Source organism: Acomys minous, assembly GCF_964271855.1.
Source record: "Acomys minous genome assembly, chromosome: 9".
NCBI classification, from domain to species: domain Eukaryota; kingdom Metazoa; phylum Chordata; class Mammalia; order Rodentia; family Muridae; genus Acomys; species Acomys minous.
The window spans coordinates 16408198-16421848 of NC_140490.1; the positions used below are offsets into that span (position 1 = coordinate 16408198).

At 45.9% G+C, this 13651-nt stretch overlaps 1 protein-coding gene across 2 annotated transcripts in view; it reads left to right on the forward strand.

Annotated features, from left to right (window-relative positions):
• Positions 1 to 13651, forward strand: part of WDFY4 (WDFY family member 4) — a 227691-nt gene that overhangs the window by 57215 nt on the left and 156825 nt on the right. For both annotated transcript variants that reach the window (XM_084793895.1, XM_084793896.1), the window contains one exon: positions 1794 to 1887. In XM_084793895.1, coding sequence (XP_084650021.1) covers positions 1794 to 1887 — 94 coding nt within the window. The remainder of the gene's footprint in view (positions 1 to 1793; positions 1888 to 13651) is intronic.

Sequence of the window (13651 nt, forward strand, 5' to 3'; positions counted from 1 at the left end):
CATTGGTCTGGTTTGAGGCCTGTGGCTTCTGCTACACCATCAATACTGGGTCCTCACAGGGACTCCTCTTAGACATACTGTTGTCCTGTGTCGTGGCGATCCTGTAGCACTGGCCCCTTCATGTGCTCCAGCAGTTCATATAGAAGGGGTAGATTTAGGGGTGGGACAACTCAAGGACCTGCATCTGGGTCTGGGTGGTGGCTGTGTTGTTTAGCTAACCAGCTCCTCTGCACCTGTGCCATCAGGGACAGCTGAACTGCTTTGCCTGGGCAAGGGTGCGTGCCTGTTTATATAGGATGCCGTTCTGTGATGGTTTACTGTGTTGCCTTTATGGGGCTTTGGAGTCAGGTGAAGTCCAGGCTTCTCTGCTGGTTCCTGACTATGCCAGGCATGCTCCTGCTGTAGGGACTTTGCAATGTGCACCCTCTGCTCAAAATGACTTACCCCTGGGTATCTGTACCCCACTCTAACTTGTCTCCAAAGAGCACTGTTGATCCCCCTGTTTCATCTTACATTTTCTCAATAGAAATGACTATTTTCTTCATATTCTGGGAGTTAGTTATTCATTGTTGTATCTTGCTAGCTTCCTTGTCTTGGCCTTGAGTTGATGTCTTTACCTCCGTCATCTGGTCATTTGATCTCCTATGTGTCCACTGATACTTTTTAAAAGCAGGAGTGAACCACTTTACCAGCTCTGGACTTTCCTTGGTGAGGAGGCCTGTTGTTTCCTCTTCAATTTCATTGCTTATGGATTTGTTTAGGTTATTGATACCTTCTTGATTTAATTTGAGAGTTCACACACACTTAGAAACGTGTCCATTTCTGCAGTGCTTTTGTGGGATGGTTAGCTGTTCTGCCTGCTTGGATGATTTGGTTCCTTCTTTCTCACTGACCGTTAGGAGTTTGCTAGTTGACTGTGATGGACATAGCTTGCCTCATCCATCTAGTCTTCCAGTGAAATATATTCTTTCCCTCTCCAGCGCATGTTTTCAGTGGACTTGCCTTGGTGTCATCCCTTTAGGGTCACACTGGACCACTGGGTAAATGCTGGCTGGGAAGCATGACACTATAAGCCCTGAGCTCCAGGGGAAAGGAAAATTATTGGACTTGTGTTTACTAAGAAGCAAGACTGGGCAGGACCTACCCAAGATGGCCACTCATTGCCACACTGAGCGGGTCTCAGAGAGGATGAAATGCGCTGCTTGCTTCTAATCCTCCAGCTCCATCCACCTGCTGAGTGATTTTTGCTATTGTTATTATTATTGCTGTTGTTGTTTCACTTGCTTTGAGTTTAAATTTTTCTTTTAAATATAATATCTGAAGGTAGACCTTTATGTGTTTGATCCAAGACCTTATTTCCTGTGTAATGTAAGCATTTCACCCCATGAGTCTTCTCAAAGCAATGCTTTAACAGTGTCTCACAGATGTTTCCATACATTCCCTTTCCACTTTAGCTTGAAATGGCTATTTTTTTCCTTGAGGGGTTTGGAAGAGAGCTCAGTGCAAGCATGAGGACCTGGGTTCTAGCCCTGGAGCTCATGTGAAGAAAAGTAGCTCATAATCCCAGCACCAAGGACTTGAGACAGAGATGTGTCCATGTCTCTAGAAGGAAAATGTGATACTTCTAACTCCATTTTCCTGCAGGGCTACACTGGGCTCAGATGTATCAGCTCAAGGTAATTGGGTCATTAGGTGGTGCCCTGAGAATGTGGATCATGGTCTGTTTTAGAAAGATCTAGAAAACTGCACAAAAAGAGGTCATGTCACATGTCCTGTTTTCCCGATCTTTGCAGGATAGATGACGGTGAGGTTGTGATCATGCATCCTGGGATCATATGCATCATGGTGAGACTGCTGCCTCGCTTGTACCTTGACGACCACCCACAGGTATCTGTTGATGAACACATGTGCTTTGTCTCTGTTAGCTGGCTGGTCTACCGAGTGCCTTCTGCTGTGGGACTTCTTTGTTCTATTGTACCATGATTAGCAGAGCCACCCCTGGGCGGAACCTCTTGAAGGGTCATGTCAAGTGTGTGCTGGACCCTTGACAGATCTGTGACCACCCTTCAAAGGGCATTCAGAGCAGTCCTTCCTGTGCATTAGGTGATCTTCTGAAAACCACAGGTGAAAAAGTATAGCTGAAGGCAATTGGTTCAGCTTTGCTTCATCCACGAGGGCATCCATTAAAAAAAAAAAAAAAGACAGCTAATTGGTGCTCATGCCATCAGAACATACTAGTGATATGGTACAAATTTTGCAGGTCCTCTGAAAATTGAGAAAGTTGGTGTGTGTGTGTGTGTGTGTGTGTGTGTGTGTGTGTGTGTGTGTGTGTGTGTTTGGGGTCTTACTAGTATGAATGGGACTGGTCTTACTAAGAGACAGTGGTGTCTGGTTTGGGAGTGAAAATGGCCCTTATGTGGTCCATGTTCATATGTTCCTACTGACTTCACTTATCCTGCTCTCTCTTCTCCTGGAGAGCAATGACACGGTGAGCATAAAGCAAGTGAAGAGGGAGATGCAGCACAGTGGCATGGGATGTACTGGGCAAATGGGCTACCAAGTTAGTAATAAACTATTCCACCACAGTCCTGGGTCACAGGATGATACTCCACCATTGACAGACTGTATATATCAGTGAGTCCCTCAGCTTGCACTGCCCAGTGATGGGTAGTCATCTTATGTTGTAGGCAAACATTACGATGTCCATGCAGTAAAGTTCCCTGACAGAATGAGTCCCTGATTCTAAGCAGCACATGATAGTATGTCTCATGTTGACAGCGTGTGTCAACAAGGATGGGATTATGCTCCTCATAGTACTGACTGGGATGGAACCCCCACAAGGGCCCCTCCACTAATGGATCCAGTACATCAGAGGGCCAGCCCATGAGACAAGGGGCCACTAAAGGGCCATCTCAGTTTGGTTATCTATCTGTGTCCTTATCTCAAGTTGTCACTGTGGTCTGGGTTTCCTCTGCATGGTCGTCTGCATCTGGTCTCTACCTGTGTCTCTTTGTGGGTTCTTGGAAGGGCACAGAGCAGCTCAGGGCTCCCAAAGGTACACAAGCAGAAGTGTCTAGAAATTCTTCTGGAAGTTCAGGTCTGAGACAAGTCAATATTGTCTCCACAGCATTTCATCAGTCTAAGTGAGTCAGTCCCAGGTTCAGCTTGGTCTCTGTGCAGAGGGAAATAGATACTCCTCTATCAGTGTGAGTGATGTTGTGTGTGCACAGGAAAGGGGCACTTGCTGGGGGCCAGCTTCAAAGGCCAGCTTCCTTCAGCATCTAGTAGATCAAAGCATTGTACCTTAAATGAGTTACGCAAGGTCTATATCTTTCCTCCTTTACCCTAATGCCAAATACATGCCTGTCTTAAGCACACTGGAAGTGCACACACATCATATAGGCCCTCTGTGCCAGGAATGCAATAACAGACATCTTTTTAGAAGTTCTTTAAAGTCCACGAGCAGGCAAACCTTGCCCCGCTCTGTAAGTGCTTGAGGCTCAGGAGAGTTGTGTGGCTTCCTAAGGTCATCTAGTTGGCGAGGGAGAAGATCTGAACGCCACCACAGACCCAGGTGACAGGTTCAATGAGAAGGCCTCTGATCTTTGTAGATCCTATGAAGTGCAGGAAAATGCACGGCATGTCGCATCTTTCCTGGAGCATTCACCTTACCGTGAGGCTGGCTTCTTCAGCTATTTTATACAATACTATGAGAGTGGCCATGCCAGTGGTCTGAGTGTCTCGGCAAAACAACCTGTTGGCTCTGTGTTCTGCAGAGCCACCCTGAAGTGATGGACAGTGAAGGGACAGAGCCGGTGGGCAGAGAACTGCCCTGCTGCTGCCCCCCCTACCCCCCCCCCCCGCCCCACCGAGGATGTGGCTGCATCCGGCATCAGATGTTTTGCTCACTCTGTGATATCAACCGCACAAATTAAATATGCAAATGAGAAATCCATTTGGCACGATCCTTTTCTTCTATCCAGGTCAATAAGTAATTGAGGAAAAGTCCCGATTCATCTTCACTGTTTCTCAAATATGCAAATGAACATAGAGATGCATTTTCTTGGATATTTTCTGCAGATGCCAAATCAGCAGCTATTAAAAGTTGGATAATTACAGTAATTAATTTCTGAAGGGGGGGGAGGTGTGTGTGTGTGGGAAACCTCATACTAGCAGATAGAGTAGTAAATCAAAGGAGGAAAGAAACTGCAAGAGAAACTGCTGAAACCAAACTGATTCTAAGGTTCTGCAGCCCTCGCTGCAGGCAGAGGAGTGGGGCATCTCAGTAGATGGCAGTGTTAGGAAGGGCTGAAGAGCTGTTCAGCTCAGCTCCTGAGGGTCCTAATGCTCACTCAGCTAGTCCTCTCACTCTGACCCTTCCTCCCATTGGCTGAAAAATAGGTGGTACCAGAGGCTACTGCTTCACTGACCTTACGCTGTCCCGTTCTGGTTTATTTCTGATCATGGCCAGATTAAGTTTGTTCTATGTGCAGTCCTCAAAAATGCCAGTACTGCAGGCTGCTCTGAAAATGGATAACCCAGTTCTTTTCCTGCCTATAGCATTTTTGTCAATATTAAAAACTAGGGGTGGGGGGCGGTTGGAATTTAGTTGTGCAAAAGGAAAAAAAAATGAGTTCAACTCAGTTTCTTGGCAGTAGAATAATCCAATTCACTGGGAAGATGCTTTCCTTTCCCAGCATTCTCAGCAGCTGTAAGGTTCCGATACTGCAAGGATATTGTTGTGGGCTGGAACCCTGACCATCTCAAGTACCTCTCCCTTCCTTCCAGGGCTGTGGCCTTCAGTCAGTGGTTGGCAGAGGGACACCTGCTTGAGTATAAGGTAGCTGACGTTCCAAGGGTAGGAGGTCAGATCCAACTGGAAAGGGTTGGCTGTACTTCAGCCTGTGTGGGAACAGCCAATGGAATGGGCTTGCTTCCATCAATAACTGGTATCCCTAGCTTGCACCTCTAGTTATCAGAGATGGATGGTATCAGAACTCATGTTCTGGGTCTGAGGTTGGAGGGCCAGAGGCCATTGGAGATAGGTAGCACCGAGCTGGCTGTGGGAGAGTTTATCCATACGCCTTGGGCAAAGCGAAAAGTATGGAAACTGGCTTGAGGCCTTAAAGAAGAGGCATGCCCACCTGCATTAGGAGAGTGGGGAGGTAGGAGGTACAAAGGAAGGGTCTGCTTGGTTCTGTTCTGCGGGGTTAAATGATGTGAGCGGGCCTGGGAGGGTCAGCCATGATGTTAAGAGCCTCACATCCCAAGATACGAGATTTGAACTGCCAAACACTGTGATGTACCAAACACTGTCACCACCAGAACTTGTAGATCTGATGACCATGTACTCTAAAAGGGCTATGAAGACAGTAGAACACAGTCAGGTCTCTCATGTGCTAGCCAGTGATCACAGAACCATGGGGGTAGTTAGGTAAAACCTTTGACCTCTCACTCAGCCATCTCATCATTTTATGACAGTTATGAAGATGAATGAGTGACAAGGCTGGGCCATGACAGGGGCGGACTTTGCTCCAATAGAGGAACCTCACCAGCTTAGCACTAAGATGTACTTATGTTTTTGAGCTGAAAGAATTTAAATGAAATATAATCATCAGGCTTTAAGTGACTCGTTCATTGAGGGGATAAAACATGAAGTCCTTGCTTTCTAAGTTAGTGTTTCTGAATGTAAATTCTTGTTAGGCATAGAAAGTTAAGCTTTGGTTTTATATTGTGAATTTAATACTGACCTAAGGGATTTTTAATCACTTTCCACTCAAACAAACTTAGCTACATACATATTGGCCCTCCCAAACCTTCAAACCATGTACTTTAACATTTCAGTTTTGTCCTCATCTTTCCTTTATGGGAAGTTATTTACATTAGTATAAAATTTTATTTTACCACACAGGTTCCTTCCTTATGCAAAACCCTTTTTTTTCTTTAATTTTTTTCAACCTCCTCAACTTACACTTAAAACTGTTGGTATTGCTGTTACTTGATGGTTCTTTTTATGTTTTAGTTTTCCTTAAAATTTTAAAAAACTTAAAAATAAAATAACATCATCTTCTAATGAAAACCCAGGAAACTGTTGCAGATGCACAGGTAAGGAACACTAACGGTCCTGGAGACATTTCTGGTGTTTTTTTTCCTACCAAAAATAATTGAATTAACTAATTAGTTAAATACCTAAAACTCTCATAGCATAACACGGGCTCAGCTATTGCTTTTGCTAAAAATTGCCGATGCCTCACTTGGGCCCACAAGGGAACTCTAAACAGGATAAAGTGTGGCAGCTCTGTCTTTCTTTTGTGTCTCTTTTACTTCAAGGCAGACATGTGCCTGACTCTGAACAGACATGCCAGTCCCTTAAGGTGTGGCTATCTGAGGTTATTTCCTCCCCCTTCAAAGCCAAAGACAGAGAAAGAAATGATAGTTTTAAAGCTGCAGTGCGCTTGGAGTCCAGGAACTGCAAGCTCTCCAGGGCAGGCCAGCTTCCGTGTGCGGCACTTCTTCTTAAGGTTGAGAGTGCGCCCTGGAGCAGAGCCAGCTTGTCTGCCCATGAAATGAGGACTCCCTTCGACCACCCTGTAGCACCATAAACAATGATCGAGCACACCCCGTCTTAACCAAGACTGCAGGATTATAACTACCTCTTGCCTCTTTGTCCAATTCTAAATATAAAGACCAGGTCAGTACCCTGAATATGGGTACCTCATTATTGGAGCCCTTTGTCTGTTTCCCTTGGTGCCACACTGAACAAGTATCTATGCCCAATGATCGTCTGTCTCTTTAACTGGCCAATTGTGACCCATGGCTGAGCCTCAACTGTCACCCAAGTTGACACCTTTGCCCTAAAATTCCTGTTAGCCACAAGGAATTTGGGCAAATTTAGCAACTTTAGTTTAAGGGAGCACTCATAAGTTTTTGGTTTTGAGTAAACAAGGTGCAGCCATAAACACCCCTGAGGACAAGGCTGATACATATAGCCATACATAAAAAGTAGGCTATTGCCACTAAAGTCATTCCAGCTTCCATTTAGATGTGTCACTTGTCATTTCTGATAGGTCACTGGTCTGATTACTTCCCCCATAGCATTAAGCAACCCTTAAACCTAAACTTTCAGTTCCAAAGACATGACTCTTAAGAGAACCGAGGGGGGAAAAAGTTGTATCTCTTAAGTGAAAGCAAAGAGGTCAATGGAGCAGGCTTCCTATGTGGAGTCAGGCTAGGGTCCCCTGCTTCAGCAGCTAGTCTGCAGAGGGAGGCACCGCACAAGGCAAGCTTCCAATTCAGTAATAAGAGTCGGCAAGCCTGGGGTGCGGGGCACAGGGTAGCCTGAGTGAAAGCTTTAGCAAAGCCCAGAGTTCTAGCCCAGCTCAAGGGCACCAGTCAGCTTCAGCCCAGGGACTGAACAGACACAGGCTGTGCTCTGTCTCCTGCTCTGCCTTAGGGGACATCATAATGATCTTTTCTTTCGATAATGACTTTTGTTTGGCTTGGGGCGCTCTAAAGAGATGGGTTCAGAGACGAAGAGCAGATGGAGGAGCGAGGAGCGGCTAGGTCAGAGAGAAGAGAGGAGGATGGGGTAGAGAAAAGTGAGCATCCTTAGAGTTTCTCATCGGTCTTGACAAAGCCTCTAGAATTTTCTTAGTAGCTTCCTAGTTTTGTTTGCTTGTTTTTTGTTTTTTGTTTGTTGTTGTTAAAGAATCTCTCTTTTAAAATGTTTTCTAGTTTCTTGTGAATTAGCAGTTTCATATTTTTGCTTCCAGATGTTGTAAAATTGCAAATAAATCGGGTTGTCCATTTATCGTCTTTATTTAGGACTTCTAGTCCAGTATGGACAAAAAGCAAAAAAAATTTTTTTTAATGTTGAATGTTCCATATTTTGCCTTAAACGCTCAAAATTTACCGAGCATGGAACCTGCTGGCATCACAATAGTCTTTCTCAGAACATTTCCTCCTTTCTTGGATTCCTGTTTGCCATTTTAGTGTCTTTCTAAATTTTCCTTTTTGGAAATTATGGCCTCTCCACTAGCTGGTGGGATGTGCGGGGCAGAGGATTTATGTGCTGCTGGAGGCGCTCACTTGGGCTCTAGGTCACTTCCTCCCCTTCTCTGGATTTATTTTACACATTTACGTGGACATGACAGGGCCTGAGGCAGTGGAGTAGGTAGGATTTGTTGTCTTGGCCGAGGCTGCAGTGCATCACGAGGAGTCCCTTGACACTTCCATTCCACTGGTCTAGAGGGAGCAAGTACCTCTTAGCTCCAGCATCTTCATGATCAGGCACTTGGGATTTCTTAATTCTCTCTTTTTGTTTGGTCTACATATATATAGGCATTTTGCCTGTATGCCTAGTGCCCATAGTGGCTGTTGGGCCTCCCTGACCCGGAGTTACAGGTGTTAGCTACCATAGGAGTGCTGGGAACTGAACTGGAGTCCTCTGGAAGAGGAGTCAGTGCACCTAATCACTGAGCCATCTCTCCAGCCCCTTGGCACTCTGTATTTCTAAACTAAAAGAGGCAACGTTCCCTTAGGCAGGAGAGAAGGCAGCAAGCAGAGTTGGATACTGGAGAAATGGAGGCCGAAGGGGCAGGATGGCTAGCTTACTATGGTTCTGAGAAATGTTTTCAAAATAAATGGATGTCGTCACATGTCTCAGAATAAACCACCAAGCTACCAGCCAAATGGAGAGAGAAGCCTGGGTCCCAGGAAGGACTCAATGACACACACCCAGTCAGGCATCATGGGTGCTTGAACAAGAGCCTGTGCTGGTGCCTGATACTGGTCCATATGGCTCCTTTTATGAAAACGGCTTGACCTTGGGCCCCAACTCAAAGGTTCCCTCCCCAAAGAAGTAAGAAGCAGTTTATTCCGAACTAAACGTGAGTGATTATGGCCTGGGTACACGGATTCAGCGTTGCACTATGAATGTGGTCACGTGACCTGTTACAGAGAGCACAAATGCTGTTATAAGCACTGCATCTGCCAGGTATTTGGGTGAGGATGGCAGTTAGGTGGATTACAGCAAAGGAGGGAAAACCCTGCTATGACTCTTAGATGCTACTGGATGACATCCTTAGTGTTTGAGTCGGCGCAAGCTAACTTGATACATTTCAAGGGCTTTAACTGAGAGATGAAAGGAGTTAGGTCAGATACAGAAATGGGCAACAAGCTGACCTTTAAGTGGCTTCAAGGTAGCCCAAGCCAATTCTGGCTCTGGATCTCTAACAATCCAACTCCACAATCATGAATATTTTAATCAGTCAATGAGCCTTGGACGATAATGTTCAATATAGGTATGGCTTTTTCTCCCCCGGGAGCTTCAGATAGCAGAAGGAAAAGTTAACATCCTTGCTGAATGCCGCGTGTACATTCTCAAAGTGAGGACTAGGCCACTTGCTCTTGGCCAGGTTGCCCTTTTTGCAAGAGGTGTGGCTATGAGACTGTATGGAAAGCAATGACCTGGCCAGATGCAGGCACCTGGGAGACTGGTCTATCTGCAGTCTGCAGTCCGAGTTAGTGTCAAGTGTGTCCCAGTGACCTGAGGGCTCTGCACAAGGCAGCAGCTGTGGAGACTTCCTGCACAGCCCAATGGGACAGACGTAAGCTGCATTTATCTATGGACTCATGTGTGCCTAAGTTTTGAAATGGATGTCATTTTCTTGAATTTGCCTATGAATTTCAAACACTGCAACTATTCATATGGGTTTCCAGTAACTAACATATCGACAGTGCTAATAGCTGGGGATAGCATGACGTGAGGGTGGGTGGTTGAAAAGAGCTATTTTTCCCCAACAAAGGACTTGGTAGAGATCTGTGTTTGTTATTCTGTACTGCAGTTGATAGTTTGTGTTTTCTGCCTTTCCCACTGAGCTCACCCTCCAATATTTCCATTATTCTCCAGTGAAAAAGTTTAGGCTCTACTCACAATCCAGGAGGCATCTTGGGGTGATCTATTAAGCAAAGCAAAAGTAGCCAATTCTACATGGAGATGAATGGGAAGGCTCAGTGGGCCTGTGGTGGGGGGGCAGACATAAAATCAGGTGGGATTTATGTGGCCCAAATGGCAGCTGATTTGTTCTTCTAGTTTCTTCTACTGCATTACTGTGCCACTTCCTGTTTTTGTACCTCCGGGTCAGCTACTCAGATTAGATCTAGGTCACAGATATCACAGACTCAATTTCTTGGGACCACGAAAGATGGGAATAAAGGCAGGTCATAGGGAGCAGTAAGGCCTTTGGCCTCAGGAGGTAAATTTACCCATGTACAGGGGTTCACAGTTAACTAAGGGGAACAACGGAATAAAAACTAACTGCACCTAACAAACCAAACACTTCTCCGACCATCCGTTCACATACATCTCTTCTGAGGTGCCAAGTTCTCTTCTATACAGTGACCGCAGCATGCACAGTGAGCCACGGGGTTCAGAAGACAGCCTGAAATGGTACTTATTCTGACACTCATAATCATGACCTAAGGGGACCTCAGGGTCTCACCTATGAAGTGGGTAATGGCTCCCACACTGAGAAGAGCAGTGGAGAGGGAATCTAGGAGGCCTTAGCACTGTGCTCTTTCATGTGCGTGCTGGGCTTGTTCCTCACCCTGAACTTCTGCCTCTCCCAATTGGCTCTGGAGCTGAGGCCATGGCACACACACGTAATCCTGCAAATGTTAATTGGAAGGTAATACGGCTTAGTTAAACATCAGCCAGCATATGGCTGCAGTAAGAGTGATGGCAAGAGGAGAGCAGGAGGTCCCTACCAGCCAGAGTGATGGATCAGAATTCACTAGGGCAGGACTCAGTGGGGTCACGAGGGCTGCACCTGGGTCTAAAGGCACATCCACGCAGGGATGGAAAGGTCAGGAGTGGAGTGAGTCTCAGTAATTATAGGGCACATTTTTTAGAGTCCCAGTAGAGATCAGGATGGCACACGGGGAATTCCACTATGGAAGGAAGTGAGCCCCCACTGACAGATGGCCAGGCTCTGAGCCTGGACCTAGCCATGTTTACTCAGATGACTCTCTGAACTCAGGACACGCTGCTCAGAGTCCTGGCAGATAACATGTTTACAGAGGGAGAGCCATAGGGTTGCAAGTCCCTCACTCCCAAGCCTGAGTCCTGTGACATCCTCTAGGGGACTAACTAGACATGTGACATCCTCTTGAGTATAGATTGGACATTCAGTGGCTTCTTATGCCAGCTGCACCAGAAGACAGGGGGTGTCTAAGCATTTGTCAAGAGTGAGGTCACTACTGGTTTTCCAGGCTTCCTAGCTCTCCAGGACTGACCTGAGGCATTTGGAGCTCTGTGCCACTTGGACTGTTTGACGGTTGCTGAGCTGGGGCAGGATCTAACAGAGGGAACAAGTGAGGCACCTGTGAATGGTATCCAGGAACCGTCATGTTGTCACAGGTGTGTCCTGTGACTGCTAGATCACCCCTTCCAGGTTGTGTTCAGTCTCACCTCTGGCCTTTGCACATGTTAATCCATCGAAAATGACCACGCCCACTCGAGCCAATAGCTCTCTTCAATAGTCTTCAACAGGTAATTGGTATATCAATTGATCTGGATTCCTTGTCAGCTCTCTGATTGCAGTGTACCCAATATGTGGAATAGTCTGTGATTACATGTATTAGGCAGGTACTATGTATGAGATATGTAGACATTAGATAGATAAGATTATAGTCAAGAAGAGTTGTAGTCTTGGGCTTGCAGTTTGGGGGATCTGAAGGCTGAAATGGCAGAGGAGAGAGGAGAGGAGAAGAGATAGGAAGAGGGAAGGATGGGAGAGGGTGGAGCAATAGGGGGAGAGAGAGCAAAATTGACAGAGGAGGAGAAAGAGGAGAAGAGGGAAGAGGAGGGGAAGAGAGGAGCAGGGAGAGGAGGGGAGTGGGAGAGAGGAGAGGGGAGGGGAGGAAAACAGGGGAGAAGATAAGTTGGTCATAGTATGACATGGGCCACTGGAAGCCTGGGTGCACTGCTGGTTTGGGAAAGTCAGAAATATGTCCTGAAAAAGAAGACATGTAGATGCCTCTTGATGATAATATAGGATCATTAAAAGGATAGGGTGGGGCCAGGTATTCTCATCTAGAGGTATTAATCAAAGCATGTGTGGCATCTTCAGCAGAGGCCATTAGACTGTCCTCATACCCAGAGCCAGGTGGATGAACGGCAGAAGGGCGCAAATAGGTGTATTAGTAACGTCTTCTCTTTTCTGTACCTGGCAAGAAGCAATTGAAGGGAGCAAGGGTTCATTTTGGCTCAGAGTTTAAGGTGGCATACTGTCCACCTTGTCAGGGAAGGTGTGGCGAAGGGCATGTGTGTAAGGCAGCCTGTCATCTTTCATCCATGATCAGGAAGCAGAGAGATGACAGGAAGTGATGCCAGGCTACAAAACCTCAACCCACACCTTAATGACCCACTTTCTGCAGTGAGGCATCCCCTCCACCTTACAGGAGTGGTCCACCCAGGTCTCATAGGCTACTTATCGCCGTGTGCTGGAAAGATAGCTAGAATGTGGCCTATCACTTCCTTCAAACACAGGACTATAGTCAAATATTTTTTTGTAACTTAATTGTGTGGTTTGTGGACATGAACTTGGTACAAGGTAACTGTGTTTTGCAAAATCATAGGTTGGATATGGCTGAAGGACTTAATGGTTTCACAGCCTTCCAAAACAGTGACATTGCCTGTGTGGGAACCAACTGTTGAAACAGGAATCTGTGCAGAACATAGCAGGTTCCATGACAGACAGGAAGAGAAAAACATTTTGTGAATATGAGATCCTAGGCTTCTGCTATCAGGCAGCTTGACCTAAGTACAGTTGTGGTCTGGAAAGAGGGAGGTAGAGCTACGGCTCATTCGTTCACGGTGAATGAGCTTTAGGTTGGCTTTAGCTATCAGTCTGTCCAAGCGCAGAAAGAAAGACCCTTTAGACATGGATTCACTTGCTCCAATAGGAATTATGTATTCTCATGTCTAGTTTTATCAACTTGATAGATCCTAGCCTCATCTTGGAAGATAGTATCAGTGAGGGATTGTCCAGATTAGGTTGGCCTGTGTGCGTGGTGGGGGGGGGGGCAGTGCAGATTCTCCTGATTATGTTAATTAAGGTGAGGAGACAAGCCCACTGTGGGTGGCTCCATTCTCTGGACAGGGGGTCATGGGTTGAATAACAGCAGAGAAAATGAGTCGAGCTCTAGCATACGTGTATTAATTTACTCCTCTCTGTGCTTGCTGTACCTGGACAGATCAGACCAGTTGCTTTAAGTTACTGTTGCCTTGACTTCACAGAAAAGGTGGACTGCAACCTCGAATTATGAACCAAAAAAAAAAAAAAAAAAACAACAACCCAAAAAACAACAACAACAAAAACAAAAAAACAACCTTTTTCTCTCTTAAGTAGCTTTTGTCAGGTTATTTTATCATAGCACCAGAAAAGAATGGCAACTCACCAAGCAAGCACAGCCCTCCTGCAGGCCTGTGCGTCCCTAGCATCCTTTTTACAATCTTTGGTAAGAAGAAGAGTGGATATAGAAACCGGTTACTTGGCTCCCCAAATGAGAGAAGATTTCAACCAAAGTGAAGCAAACAACTAATCTAAATATGAATGAATAAAAAGCCCCTGGTTCTGTCAGAGTTCTC